This window comes from Gigantopelta aegis, chromosome 10 (genome assembly GCF_016097555.1).
Source record: "Gigantopelta aegis isolate Gae_Host chromosome 10, Gae_host_genome, whole genome shotgun sequence".
Lineage (NCBI taxonomy): Eukaryota > Metazoa > Mollusca > Gastropoda > Neomphalida > Peltospiridae > Gigantopelta > Gigantopelta aegis.
In genome coordinates this window covers 72,346,140-72,362,303 of record NC_054708.1, presented here as the reverse complement: position 1 = coordinate 72,362,303, position 16,164 = coordinate 72,346,140, and the positions used below count along the sequence as shown (strand labels likewise).

Genomic DNA, 16,164 nt, shown 5'->3' with positions numbered 1-16,164 from the left:
TGTTTCCAGACTTTTTTGCACTGAAATTTTTTGTGTAGCTTTATCATGTTCTGTTACAGATCAAGTTTGACTTTCATTATCATTTACCCATTTTTGACAGAGTTATGGCCCTGCCATATAACCGTAAATAAAATGTGTTGAGTGTGTCATTAAATAAAACATTTCCTTCCTTACATTCCTTGAACTTAGGATATATGAATTTTTTTTATGTCTGGTGGGGGATATATATTGCTTTAGCAGTACTCTCAGAATGCGTGTATACTCAATCAGTATCAATAGCAGAGGAGTGTAGTAGGTTGTTAATTGCAGGTGCTTAAAACAATGCCAGAAGCAAGTATTAAAAACGCTGAATAGACCACAACTAAAGCCGATTAAAAGTGCTATTTTGTAAATGCCTGTAAGAGACTGGCACCTGTCATGGCTGGAGAGACATGGTTAAGTTGTGGTGGTGAACAGCCAAATTAGTTAAAAATTGAAGGATTTGCAAGATTTGGAAGAAATGAGATGAATTGGAGGAGATAAAGGAAATGGGGCATATTGGGATTAAAAAAAAATGGTAAAAAAGAAATACACTGAAAAAATTAAAACCAGACAAAACCACATATTATATACTTATTAATCTTGATGATTTTTATATTTTTTTGTTTTTCATAGGGATATTTTCAAGTAGTTTCATCTCCTTTGAAAATTGTTCTTGAGCCTTTTGCATCTTATAAGACCATTCCAAATAATCAACCAATACAGTTGAATGCTTCAGAAAGCTTTGATCCAAACTCTGGGACAAGATCTGGCATCATGTGAGTATATACGAGTACATTGTGTAAAATAAAAATTAAAGGGCCGATTTCATGTATGGGTTTCATAACACTGGGTTATATCAAAACCTAGGGTAACACTGGTTTACGTAAAATGCTGAAAAACTTCTCTCTTTTTTTTAAAACGCCACAAACATTGAACACGGAGACAAAGACATTTATTTTTGTTGGACATTACAAACATGGTGAAGCTGCATTATTTCCATTTCGGTATGGGCCTACTTGACAGGGCCGTGCTTCACGCTTGCGGTCAGTTGAGCTATCTCGGTATCACCCGAGCCCGGGGTAGACGGAACCTGCAAATGCTGAACAATTTGACGAAGACCCGTGGTGTATTTCACATGTGTGTTTTACCTGTGTTTACAAAACCACACTTACTGCATGGGTTATATAACCACTAATCTGGAAAGGGACATAAGCGAACAATAGCTTACACTTCATTAAAAGAAAAAGAAAGAAGTGTTTTATTTAACGACGCACTCAACACATTTTATTTACGGTTATATGGCGTCAGACATATGGTTCAGGACCACACAGATTTTGAGAGGGAAACCCGCTGTCGCCACTACATGGGCTACTCTTCCGATTGGCAGCAAGGGATGTTTTATTTGCGCTTCCCACAGGCAGGATAGCACAAACCATGGCCTTTGTTGAACCCGTTATGGATCACTGGTCGGTGCAAGTGGTTTACACCTACCCATTGAGCCTTGCGGAGCACTCACTCAGGGTTTGGAGTCGGTATCTGGATTAAAAATCCCATGCCTTGACTGGGATCCGAACCCAGTACCTACCAGCCTGTAGACCGATGGCCTGCCACGACGCCACTGAGGCCGGTTACACTTCATTACTTTGCATCTGAAACTTGTTACCGATATATTATTAAAATCGGGAGCCCATGTATATTAACAAACATTTTAGAAGGGAAACGAAGAAACATTGACAGAACCAGGGGTGGGGTGCTAAATTTAATAAAACTTTTGGATTGTCACAAGACATTATTATTAACCTACAAAACTTCTAATGTAAATTTTATTCAAATATATTAATTTTGTAAATGTCTATATTGTTTTAGTATGTTTATACACTGGACATACTAAAACAAAGTAATATTCATTTTCATTAGCTTGCAAATATTGGTCCAGCTAGCATATGTTTTAGTAAACAAGGCAAAAACATGATATTGATTCAACCAAACCCCTGAAAGATCAAGGCTGTCCAGTAAATATTTAATATCATACGTGCAGTTTAATCCAATTATATGAAATAATAATATTGTTTGTTATGTGAAGCGATGAGGTGGAACACATCCAAGTGTGTGTGTTGGAGTGGGGAGGCACAAACCAAGTCTTACTTAAACTAGAAATCCCTACACAATGTATCTTCTAGGTCCAATTCGGAATATAAAGAAATGCAAATGTTCTGAACCTCATCTGTAAAGAAAGAAAGAAGTGTTTTATTTAACGACGCACTCAACACATTTTATTTACGGTTATATGGCATCAGACATATGGTTAAGGACCACACAGATTTTGTTTAGAGGAATCCCGCTGTCGCCACATAGGCTACTCTTTTATGACAGGCAGCAAGGGATCTTTTATTTGCGCTTCCCACAGGCAGGATAGCACAAACCCTGGCCTTTGTTGAACCAGTTATGGATCACTGGTCGGTGTAAGTGGTTTACACCTACCCATTGAGCCTTGCGGAGCACTCACTCAGGATTTGAAGTTGGTATCTGGATTAAAAATCCCATGCCTCGACTGGGATCCGAACCCAGTACCTACCAGCCTGTAGACCGATGGCCTAACCACTACGCCACCGAGGCCGGTCCTCAGCTGTAAGGTCATTTGACAACTAAAATGGTAACGTTTCACAAAATCCATGTCGTAGTAACAATCTAGTCGGTTCAGATGATCTCTAAAAATATGTTCACATTTCATGGCTCTGCAATACTGACGTAAAACATAATTTTGCTGCCGAAATTATCCATGTAGCAAAGTTACTTTGAGCAAACCCAGTGAAAAACCACCTCCATGACAGATTTAAACAAGTAATTTACAATTGTAACCTAGTGTTAAACTAGGGTTATTAAAAACCAGACATGTGAAATGCACAGTAAAGATAACCCAGGGTTTAACCTAGGTTTAACCCATATGTTTCTAAAATCCACCGATAACCCAGACATGTGAAATATCGGCATAATTTTTACATACTGTGACACATCTGATAATTCATCTTAGTAAGGTAGTTTGAGTTATGGAGGATCATCAGAATAGTTTAGTAATACATTTTGGGAAGTTAATTGTTTATAGGTCAGATCAATATGAAATTTTGTACTTTTTCAGGCAAACATGAAAATAAAAGGAGAATAATATTTTGCTAGTATTTTCCATGTTGTACAAGGTGTGTCATGTACCACTGTCAAGATGACATGCTTTTCATGCAGTGAAGTAATCTGAAATTGTTCTTCAGTCTGCTAGAGCCAAGTAGGAGTTTTTGGTACCGAGAGGCAAACCCAGTAATTACCAGCATTAAGTCGAATAGCTTTTCCACTATATACAACCGAGGCCAGTAGATCCAGTCCTGTTCAAAGCAAATTATTGTCTGATTGCATCAAAAAGAACTAGATGAATTGCAATGAATAAAGTTAAAATTCATATAACAACATATTATTAAGTTTTAAACCCATACCAACTCAAATATATACCAGGTATATATATATTTTTAAATGTCTATGTAATTAAAAGAGTTTCTTAACAAATTACTATCAAATTATATAGATTAAATCTCATTTTTAATACAGAGGTGAAAACAAAATGATAGGACAGCCAATGCATGCAGCTTCACTTGCATTGCCACTGAAGTGATCGATAAATGCAGTACACAAAGACTAAGGATAGCATTGTGTGCTTTAGTTGCCTTCATACCTGTATGCAAAAAGATTTAACCTATACAATTTAATGGTAATTTGTAAAGAAACTTTTTTCTTCTTTTTAAAAAAAATGTTATTTAAATGTTATTTGAGTAAAATTGGTATTGGTTTAAAACTTAATACATGTGATGTGTTTTTATATGAATTTCAATTCATCAGTTCCCATTTGACACAAACAGACTGTATATATACTCTTAATTTCCATAAGTATCATGTACATTTACTTTATTTTGATGATATTTTTACCGTACTGTATCAGTGGACTTAGCCACTTTTCATCGGATATATGTTTCATATTGACTTATATACATGTAGTGACCATTAATCAGTATCAGTATGATTTTTAAGTTTGACCTTTTGACATTTACTCTTATTCCTTCCAAACTGTAAGTTTTAGATCCATGAAACTTACTTAATATTTGCACCTATAAGTGTTAACCTCAATGCAGGCATGCTTTAAAAAAAACCCCCCAAAAACCCAATTATGTGGCTGCAAATGATTGATACCAAACTGGTTTATGGTAGGTACGATATTTAATTCCATGGAACTCTTTATGAAGGTTTAATGCCTATTAAAACAAAGTTGTAATGGTTTGTTTTATAATTTCAGATTCAACTGGTATTGTGCAATAAAAGATACGAATGCCACTTGTGAATTTGTAAAATCTGTGTCGGAAGATGATTCAATAAAACAGAATTATTTAAACCACTCAGTAGAAACAGGTATTGAATGAAATTCACCCCCATCTTCACCAACCCTTCTTATACCTTTATTATACTTGAAAATATCTACAGTTGTGAAAATAATTCTTTCTTTCATTTGCAAGCCTGTATTCCACTATGCGACATACGTTATGGTGAAAATCTAATGGGTCTGAAGTATATGATGCTTTAACGATTTTTTGTTTAAGAGGATGCGAACACATTGTGTTAAAATGATCTAATACACACACACACACACAATATCTTTTATTAAACCTGGTGTTTGATGAAAAACATTTTAGGCCATACCACACTGATGTGAAAGTATGGAAGATAACTCATGTATACTGCATTCAGCCGTTATTACTTACATGTGCCATTCACAAAACTCACTGCAAGTCACTACAATCAATCTTAGCTACTATTTTCTGGGTCCATTGGGATAGCCAGAGAGCAGGGCTCGAACTTAAGAATTTATCACCCAGTGGGCCCTTTCACCAAATTGCCGTCTGTGAAAGAGCCCAGCAATTTTTTTAAACTGATTTTTGCAGCAAATAAACTTGACTGAAAGGTTATTTTTCTGTATGTACATGTAGTCATATTTCTTTAATTTATGTCAATAAACTTCAATACAGTAAACAAGAATTTATTATAAATGGAATCATGGACTACTGGCATAAACTAATGTTTAATGGAACCTGGTGTTTCTGAGACGAAGTTGTCCCAAGATTTCAGTGAATATGACATGAAAATTGTTCTATGGATGACATTAAATTGTATACAGTGTTCTCGCTGGGTGAGAATTAAAAGATGGTGGTCACGCGACCCCCACCCAACCATTGAAAAAAAAAAAAAACCCAAAAAAAGAAAGGGAAATGTTTGGCTATCGTATATCGTTGTGTGTTGGTCAACTTTCTGGAAGTACCTATCCCTTATTTTGCCCCTCAGTATCTGGTACTGAAAAGTTGATATGATGTACAAGCTGCCTTATCTTTTATTCACTATTAGTTAAAACATAGTTCAGTTAAAACGGAGTGTCAGTCTGACATTCACGAGTATTTGTTTTGCTAAACCGATCAAAGATTTAATATTATTTTAATAAAGATTTTAAGATACCTAAAAAATAATAAACGAGATTTTATAAGTGATCCCTTATTGTGGGATAACATTTTCTGTTCTTTTTATTTCCATCTTCATCCAATGTAGTTTTGCTTTTGTAAAGGCGGTGTATATATTATTTGGCATCCATGATAAATGATTTTAATGAACACTAGCTACCACTTTTGTTGTTTTTATAAGTGGTGATTCCCCCCCCCCCCAAAACCCCCCCCCCCCCCCCGTTTTAATATTTAATAAAGAATTGCTGAATAAACAAATGACAATAAGTAAAAATCATCAGTTACGACCAATTAAATCTGCAATTGAGGATAAAATATCAGACATGAGATAGTGGACACAAGACAGAAATGACCATTCTGATCACATGACAAATTTGGCGCCAAATAAAAGTTTTTTCAGTCAGAGAGTGCTTAAATGATAAAAATAAAATGTTTTCATTGCTAAACTAAAATATAACTTTTATTGTGTATATCAAACATACAAATGGATACTGGTATGGGGCACAACAGACGCTGTTAAAAATAGTGTTAAATTACATTACAGTCACTGTCGTAAGCTACTGAAGTTTTTCGTCAGTTGCGCTTTCATACACAACTTTGATGTCCAGTGTGCAGACTGATCGATGTTTTTCAGTGTGAAAAAATGCATTTTGAAATAGCTGAGCTGGGTACTGTAAATTATAACAGGATGCCGAAAATTAAAGAGGGGTGCAGAAAAAACAAATGGGGCTGCCAAACGTGAAAAGGGGCGACATAACACGAAAGTGAGGAGGCAAAATGCAGTGAGAATGTATATTATACAACAACACAGGGTATGTGCATGACTTGTTCCATCAAGTGGTACAAACTAAACACCCATTAACTCCAACCAGGACCAAAACGCCCATGTTAAATACTGTCAGATAATGTTCATACACGTTTATATATTTTGCGGTCGGTGAGGAGCTTTACCGGTGGCAGTAATATTTATTTGGTAGCACAAAAGTGCCATCGGTGACGCCCTCAACTGACGGCAGTTTATATGTCACCGATTGCAATTGCCGTCCTTGCCGCCGTTAAGTTCAAGCCCTGAGAGAGGGGTGCCATGGGGTCCATGCGTACCCTGCAATCAAGCATCTTTTTTTCCCGCTACCAACATTTATATTTTCCTGTCACCCCATAGTATGACTCATAAGTAGTTGCACCACCCCCATATAGTCACAGAACGATCAGTTTCAGGCTAATTAACTTACATATCACAGAACAATCAATTTTAGTTGTGCCTATTTTATTGGAGGGTATGGCTGCATGTTGTGACCTGACCAATCACAAGTCTTTTGGAGATGAAAATCTACAACGGGTGCTGTTTCACATGGGTATATAAGAAACAATGATGTGATGTAATTAAATTATTTTTGACATTTAGAAATATCAAATAATATTGTTATTGACTATAAAGAAAATTGATTATCTTTTGCATTCTGTTGACATTTTGAACCACTTGCTGAATATGGCATCTACTTTGTTACCTTGTAATTCATTGTTCCTCCATTGTTGTCCAGTAACAGTAAAACAGTGTTACTAGCAATCTGTTTTTTTATCAACAGCTTCAGTTTTGAACATAGAAAAATCTACACTGGAAGTGGGCCAAACATATCTGCTAACTCTGAAGATAACAAAACCAAATGTTAAAGGTGCCTGTAGGACAGTTACCATCTTCAGTGCTCCTACAAATGTTCCACACCTTATTATTAGGTATGTATATAGTGAAGAATGTTCGATATGTAACACCTGATTTTGGGATTTTACATATTTTTATGTATATTAATAAATAAATAAAAATAAAAATAAAAATTATGGGGGTAGGGGGTTAATTTTTAACATACTATTGTTTTATTTTAGTCGCCAACATCCTTATAAACATGCAATTTGTTCACTGTCCTCTTGTAATCCAGATGTTGGGCAGTACATTAATGCTATCATAAATGTTACAATTTAGACAATATTCTTGTCAAAATTTGAACAAGTTATAAATGTCAAAAGTTTCAATACTTTTTAAAGTCACAATATTTCTGCCAATGTGTAAATCATGTTTGGTGAACACGAGCAGGAGACCAAATCCTGCTTACAAGGAAAAGCTTGACAGTCGAGTTAAGCAAGCCAGTCTTGTAACTTTGTTCTGAGTATCAATGTTTGTGTTCTCCCATGTTCTCTCTGAAGTCCAAACCAAGTTGTTAACAACTACAATAAATTACTCTCTTACCTTTATTTACCATTAGATTGTCCCCACACTTTGTCCAAACACAGATCCTGAAAAAACCCATTATCGTGACACAGATTCCACTGGCTTGATGTCACCTAAATTGACTTCACAGAGATTTCCTAGAACAAAACACATGCAGTTTTTGCTGGCTGCCATTTAGCGTCTTTATGGAATACTCTTCAAAAAGGGTGGATTGATATGACATAATCTAACAACGTCATGACATGGGCTAATTTAAGCTGTAATGCAATCATCATGACGTCAGATTAATTATGTCACATACTTCAGATGATGCCACCGCTCTTGAAAAGTATTCATAAAAAAGCAAAATGGTAGATGGTGAAACATTGCATGTGTTTTGCCCTAGGAGATCTTAGCGAAGTCAGTATAGGTGATATGGTTTCAGTCTGGTATGTGGAATCTGTGTCATTGTAATGGGTTTTTTTCATGATTTATGTCTGGATAAAATGTGGATAAAATCTAACAGTAATTCAAGGTAGAATAGTATCTTATCGTAGTTGTTAACAATTGGGTTCAGACTTTAGAGAACATGAGGGGCACAGACTATGGAACTCAGAATAAAGTTACTAGACTAGCTTGCTTAACTCAGATTTACTAGGATTATCATTATTTAGTATTTATTCTTTAACTGTGTATTGTCCAATAGTGTTTAATTCAGCTTTTAGAACATGTCATACCATGGATCATTGTTTAAAATGTGTGTGCATGGCCTGTCTTGAAAAATTCATCTGTATTCTGTGAATTTAAAAATGTATTTTTTTTCCCCTTCAGATGTGAAATAAACTGTAAAGATATAGTCATTCCATCTAATCGTTTCAAACTGACGCTTGACTGCACCAACTGTGGGTCTGATGTTGTCCTCGAAACGCAGGTATGGAAGCTTTCAAGTAAAAAATATGGTCTCATATCATTTTCAAGATGGGGATCAAAGTCAACCTCTGGTAACAACAGAAATACACTGGAGTTACAAGAAGATGCCCTCAATGTGTCTACTAAATATTATTTTGAAGTTTTAGGTGAGAAATTTATTATTCTGTTAAAACAATTTAGCTATTGTTGGCTTTTTTTGAAAACATTTCTTGTTTAAAGAATAATTTGATTGAGTGGAGGATCGTGATTAAAATTAATTGCAAAAACTGTATTTTGAGCTCTCAATGGAGAGTCAACAGAACCATATTGTGTTAAACAAAAATAGATCTCATTTCAATACTCGACTTTAACAACAGCCATGCAGAACATTGGTGCAATGCTCCACTGCCTGCAAAATTAATTATCTTTACAACCAAATTGGCCTTGCCTTATTTTGCAGGTTATTAATTGGTCATCATACTCGAACGCGACTTCTGGATGTTGTTTTATTATGTACACAATGTTCTCTCTGTTCCTTTTTAGGAGGGCGCCACACCCCTGTTTCGGGTTTTCCCACCTCCTTTATTTTGCTTCATTATTTTTTTTAAATTATTATTTAAAAAAAAAAAATTGTCTACATTCGACATCAAAATCAATAAAGACATATTGCTTTCCAAGTCTTTAAATACCATCCAGAATAGAAGGGTCTCAGTCAGCAAAAAAGGTCTAAGAAAATACAATATAAATGGTAGCATGTACGTAAAATCATCACTGGTGAAAATGCATTGTCGATTCCAGGCTTTAATAGCTTTCTGTTACATAATTTAACTACAGTTTTTAACAGCTTCGATTATGTCCACTGCTAGTATCCATTTGTCTATTTATAATACACATAATAAAAGTTATATTTTATTTGAGCAATGAAAACATTTATTTTAATTTTGTCGTGTCAGCAATCTCTTACTGAAACCACTTATTTGCATAATGCCAAATTTGTCAGTTAATTGGAACAGTCATTCAGTCTTTTGTGTCCACTGACTGTCATCTGATATTTTGTCCTCAGTTGCAGTTGAGGCAGATGGTTTTTACTTATTGTCATTTGTTTATTATGCTATTCCCAATAAAAGAAAAAAATAATATCACCACTTATGAAAACAACAGAAGTGGCAGTGCTCATTACAGTTATCTATTTTGGGTGCTAAATAATATTTACACCATCTTTAATAAAACAAATTATATTTTATACCTAGTGATATCAACGTGATTAATAAATTAATGATCTTAGCACTACTAAATTAGCGACCACGCCTTTTTTCAATGCATGGGTTATGTACTGCCCTAAATGGGGAAGTGCTTATAAAATGCTTTGCTTGTAATCGGTAGGAGTATACTAGCTTTAACAGGGGCGTAGGCTGGGGGGGGGTTCGGATGGAACACACACACACACACACACACACACACACACACACACACACACCCCCACACACACACACACACACACACACTGAAGCAAATGGTCCGTTTTCAGTACTAAAACATACAGGTCTATAAATATGGAGTTTTGGATGGTGCAAAAACAAAATAGAAAAAGGTCCACTTGGTTCATATTAGAACCCCCCCAGGTCCAGATCATGCTACGCCCCTGTTTAATGGGGCAAACATGTTGTAAAGCAAGGAAAAGGAATGTTTAGATGGTTATTTACAGGCCATTAGGAACAGAGGACAGGACGAAATTGTGTGCATTTTGTCTTACTTTATAAATAATGATAAAAATATGACTTCCAATAGAGACTGCCTGTGCCCCACAACATTGGAGATCGTGCCCCACACCTCAGATGTTGTTCCTACAGGCCTGGTTTAACAACACCTTGTGAAGCATTAAAATATGACTTATTTGATATTTAGCATACATGTACATGTATGATTAATTCAACAATTGCATGGTCATGAGATCAAGAGAACCCGCTGCTGCTATAAGGCTAAAAGGTTCCAAAAGTGGCAACAGATTTTTGGTATGAACCATAGACAGGGTAGCAGATACAATGGCTTTCTAAGCCTTTGCTAATCGGTGGACATTGGTTGTGATGCACATACACACATGCACACATACATACATTGCTGATGTGTTATATTAAGACTCTTGTTGAAATTTGCCTTAAAACATTCTCCATCAACCGAGGCCAAATGGCCTTGCCCTCTTAATTTTCCAAATTTGAGGCATGTTACTATGTTACTGTAAATGCTTTGAATAGCTAATTGGTTCAAACATGTAAATTCTCAGTCCGGCTATTTTGGTACATGTATGTGTTATTTTTAAATTAACATTGCAATTCATTGATTGTGAAGCCGTTAGTTATTTCTGTAATAATTTTCTGTTAGTTATTTCAGTAATAATTGTTTGTTTTCAGGCTATACGAAGAACAGTGTGGGAAGGGCAGTATATGAGTTTGAGACCAACACCCCACCATCAGGTGGGTCATGTTTCATCACTCCCAAATCAGGCTCTCCTATGTTCACCTACTTCACTGTACGCTGCAATGGATACCTTGACGCACACCTACCTCTGACCTACAAAATATCCCTGAAAAGAGAAGACAAAGAAGGTATGATTTTTTCTAGAGCATCTCTCGCTGAGATCGTCGAAGGCTTTGGATTCACATGGGCTATCAATATTTAGCTACACCTGGCCATAACGCTAAACTGGAAGTCAAATATTAAGTTTAAATTTAAAACGATAAAAAAAAAAAAAAAAACCTTTTGTCAAATATATCATAACAAAAATTACCATTGGATATTATGTATTTATTAGGTACAAAGCCAAAACAAGGGTGCAAAGAGCGACTGTCATTGACCTTAGTAAAACATAATTATAATAATTCTAGATATTCTGTGCAGCTCAGTTGTATAGTTCTGTAGGTATTTTTTTGACTTCAATATTAAGCATATAGTGTGTTGTTTTTTTACATCAAGAGGCCCTTATTGAATTTTTAGAACAGATACTTAAAGGGACATACCCTAGTTTTTAAACACTAAGACATATTTCTGACTATTAGAGCCGTTTTTGATAATTGAAATCATACTTTACTTAGATTTTATTCTTTAGATTATCCATTTCCGTACATTCGAAGTGTTTTTGGTCATCCTGGTGTTTTTAATATCACAAAATACATGTCTCATATTTTTAAAAATGCACATGCGTCTGAGAAGTAACAGTTATGGAGTCGAGTTTTGGTCTATTTTAGAGTGTATTTCACCATTTCAAAGTTACAGACTCATGTTTCACACAGTAGATTAACCAAACTTAGTTCGCATTTTCATGGGCTGAAACTAGGATCTGTCCCTTTAAATTTGTTTTTTACTTTTCAGATTATGGGTTGTATTATGGAGAATTAAGCACAGTCAATTTCCTCATACTTCCAGAGGGGCAACAAGAATTGGATTACAGACTAAATATTACAGTTGCGATAGAGGATAAACTTAAAACCAGCACAATAGTTCCATTGTCTGTTCGGGTAATAAGAAAATATAAAATAAGTGTAACATTAAAGCTGCATTCTTGAATATATTTAGAATATTTAAACCTTTAGTATACATACTGGATAATCCATGCAGTCCCATGTTTCTTCAGTTTATATTATCTCGGCACTAACGTACATTTGGGAAATCGAGACTAACAATTGCCGACATATTTTACCAAAGATTTCAAGTATGCGCTTGCGCAATGCTTATGACAAAAAGATTGTCCATTTTGTCAAATTTTCCAAAAATATGGGGAAATGTATTGCGTAACGTGAGTTTTGAAAAATATTTTTTGTTTTGGAAAACGTCTGGAATATTTTTGTTTCCAAGGTGTATGAACCCTGCATTTAGATTGACCCTGTCCTTTTTAACCTCAAATTGTATGAAAATGACTAAACTGACACATTTTGTTCTATGTAGTTTTTTTAGCGGACATATCCTAGTAGGTCTAATTACCCTAATAAAAATGCATACAAGAAGTTAATTTATATTTTAAACACTCCCAACATCATGATTGTTGAAATCACATTTTATGATTCTCTCACCAAGTTTATTTTCACTTTCACTCAACAAATAATCCATATGGACCATAGACAAGTATAAAGCTAGAAGCTGAACCTTTCGTACTGTTGGCATGCGAAGCCAATTGGGGCCGAACATAGCCCAGTGGTAAAATGTTTGGCTGTCAAGGGTTGATCTCCATTGGGCTATTTGTTGTTCCAGACAATGCTCCACATCAAGGCTGTGTGTGGGATTTTGCATATAACAGGTCCCTTGCTGCTAATCAATAAGAATATATATTCCATAGAATGACAGCAGCGGGTTTCCTCTCTGATTATCTCTGTGGTCCTTAACCATATGTCCAACACCATATAACCATTGCTAAAATCTGTGTTAAGCAGATAGATAAGCTATAGTCATGTACACTAAACAAGCTAGATGTGGATCACACAGCAGTGACTTTTGAATGGACCGCGACCGAATTTCGTTTAAAAAAATAAATTACTTAAATTGCACTTTAAAAACATTTTATCATATCATACAAATAATAATAACAACACAAAATAAGGAAACAAAACATTTTTTAGTTTTATTACAAACTGTTGTAATTAAATTATAATTATTATTTTGTTACGGGATCCACACAATCAAACATCTGGAATTTTTTACCAAGGTTCGGTCTTGGAATGAATACGGTGCTTTTATGACTGTGATGAGGAATTAAAAAAATTACTAAGCTGACAGAAATCTGTACAAATGATAATCACATCCACTAGAGAAATAAACATGCATGTACAACACAAGTTAAACGCAGGTCAACTCGCCCCAAAACCAATTCGCCCCCAACACGGTTGGTCAACTTGCCCCACATTGTTTAATCATCATATATATTTACCATTTTAAAAATTAATATACCAACATTTTAAGCTAATGTGCATTAAATATTGTTGAATATGCACATCAGTCGGGAGTCCAAAAGCCTTGCCTGATCATTCCTTTAAGGAAATAAGGGACAAACCCAACCGTCGTCAAAATAGGCTTGACAGTTCATTGTAATAGATTATTTATCCAATATTAAGATCTTACCAATATAAAACCATTTAATAAGCGGTGGTAATAGCGGAGTTTCAATGTAATATTAATAAATAAAATGACATAATGAAGTTGTAGACGTCGATTTTTAATTTTGTCACAATTATTTACGGACAGTAAAGATTGGGGCGAGTTGTCCAAACACTTAGGTGAGTTGGCTTTGGGGCGAGTTGACCAGCATTCCTATTTAACACTTGCACGTGCACAGGCAATGATAGCTGTTGTTGACATCGTTGGCAGTGACGATTGGGTGTTTGGTATAGTAGACTCGGTGTATTCCGTAAGAAACGAAAACATTCCAACACAATGTAACTTCGGAAAAACTCAGGCTCGTAAACAAAATCTTTCTGCGAAATGTAGCGTAGCGGAATGTGACGAGTTGTTCCGATTGTAGCAATGGAAAGCAAAAACGGACATGGCTGAGGTGTTCTGATTGAACCTATGAATACATTTATGTGGCTGAGGTTTTCCGAATACATAATCAAAACAGGCCGAGGCATTCCAAATGGTTTTAGACTGCTCGATATACCGGGAAAGTGGTCGCTATTATGTCCTATATGGGTTTGCTTGTGCAGATATTAACGGGAAACCAGTTGAAAACAAATAAAAAATAACTTTCCGATCTCTTACAAACATTAGTTATTTGCATTTTAATACATAATACAATATGCAGAAATTTTCGGTCGCCAGGCGGGCGACACGTGATAAGGTTTTGACTTGCCTGTCGCTATTTTGACTTGCCATGGGCGATCGGACGACCTACGGTATTACATTGCTTTGCCCCCAGAAATGCAACATGGTTTATTAAAAGTGTAGAGTTGGTGTTCGTAACAATGTTATAGCATATATTTTAGCAAGAAAACAGCTGAATAGACTGGGAACATTGTAGCCATTACCTCAAATTTGATTTTTGTTTAACATTTCAAGTATGTTTGAGAATTAAACATTCTGCTTAAATTCCTCGCAACCTTATGACGTAAAATGTCACCAAAATCACATATACAATTAAGAGAGCTATCGATCAGCTAAGCAAAATATCTTGAGTAATTTATCATCAGCAAATTATTGTTGCATTAGTTTTTACTTCAGATTTGTGGGTTATAATAGCTAATATAAACATGAGTATTATTATTATTTGAATCATGTTAACTAGCATTTGGTAGATAACTTTTTATATTTGACATTCATTGTGGTTTTCAGGTTCAGAGTAAAGACATTTTTAGTCCAGCTTTTTTGTATGGAATTACCCAGACACTTGTCTCTATGGAGAATGAAACATTGCAGAATGGAACAGAAGGTATATAAACACACTCGAACACAAACACACACATACGTGTGCACAAACATGCACACACAAACAGCGGAAAGATTTTAGTAAAAACAGCATAACTAAACTGAAAATTTACCATCATAACTAAACTGGAAATTGTGGTTCACAGTTAATTCACAGTATTTTTGTAACATCACTGTTAGACATACTAATAGGCTGTTTTCCATTTAGTCAATGATCATAGCAGATCATAACAGACTATATCATATTCATGATAACAATTTTGTTTACAATCATATTTCAGGTTTTCTCCTTCTAGCAAAGAGTGTTGTAGAGATGCTTGGGAAAACACCAAAGGAAAACCTAACCGATGATGATAAACAGTACAAGGAAAAAGTAACAAACTTGTTTTTCTTAAACTTGCACTTCTCCTAAAAGAAAACAATATTGATTTAAAACTAGATTTTGATTTAATGGATTGATAAATACAAAAAGTCTGACTGAAATCTAATTCACTTAGTATTTGATACATATCTGATTGATTTGTTACAGATTCATGAGCTGATAATGAATGCTCTTTCCAAAACTAGCCTACAAAAGTCACAAACATTAATGGAGGTGACTAACTTTGTGGCTCGGATCTTGTCACAGGAAGACCGCTTGTCCGACAGTATGGAGGTAACCTGCAATATCTTTCAAACACAGCAGTCTTAAATTTAGTTTTTTGGTCACCTCAACTGAACCTGTTATGATCCATGTTTGTCCGGTGTCATGCATAAACGTTAAAACATTTTGGCTTCTTCTCCAAAACTTCACCCAATAATTTGTTTGGATACAACATCAATTTCCATTCTACAATAAGTATATAAGTAGTGATGTGAGGATAGCTTAGTAAATGCTAGTAGCATCTGCTTTTTCCAGCCCCATTGTGGCCAGAGATTTGATGTGGTCCTCACCATTGATGACATATCGCACATCTGTGCTCCCATCAATTATGTTGCTAAAGAACTTAGAATTGAACTCCTTCCTTAGTGTATTAGTTTCAACAGCAGCTATATATAAGATACAAACACAGCAGCTTGTTTGATGGAATAGTCACATGCAGA

The 16,164-nt window shown here is 35.2% G+C and overlaps 1 protein-coding gene across 1 annotated transcript in view; it reads left to right on the top strand.

Annotated features, from left to right (window-relative positions):
- Positions 1 to 16,164, top strand: part of LOC121383389 (polycystic kidney disease protein 1-like 2) — a 68,955-nt gene that overhangs the window by 19,567 nt on the left and 33,224 nt on the right. The window contains exons 9-17 of the mRNA XM_041513390.1: positions 655 to 797; positions 4,355 to 4,467; positions 7,151 to 7,298; positions 8,599 to 8,843; positions 11,085 to 11,279; positions 12,043 to 12,188; positions 14,989 to 15,085; positions 15,363 to 15,454; positions 15,611 to 15,736. Of these exons, the coding sequence (XP_041369324.1) occupies positions 655 to 797; positions 4,355 to 4,467; positions 7,151 to 7,298; positions 8,599 to 8,843; positions 11,085 to 11,279; positions 12,043 to 12,188; positions 14,989 to 15,085; positions 15,363 to 15,454; positions 15,611 to 15,736 (1,305 nt within the window). The remainder of the gene's footprint in view (positions 1 to 654; positions 798 to 4,354; positions 4,468 to 7,150; positions 7,299 to 8,598; positions 8,844 to 11,084; positions 11,280 to 12,042; positions 12,189 to 14,988; positions 15,086 to 15,362; positions 15,455 to 15,610; positions 15,737 to 16,164) is intronic.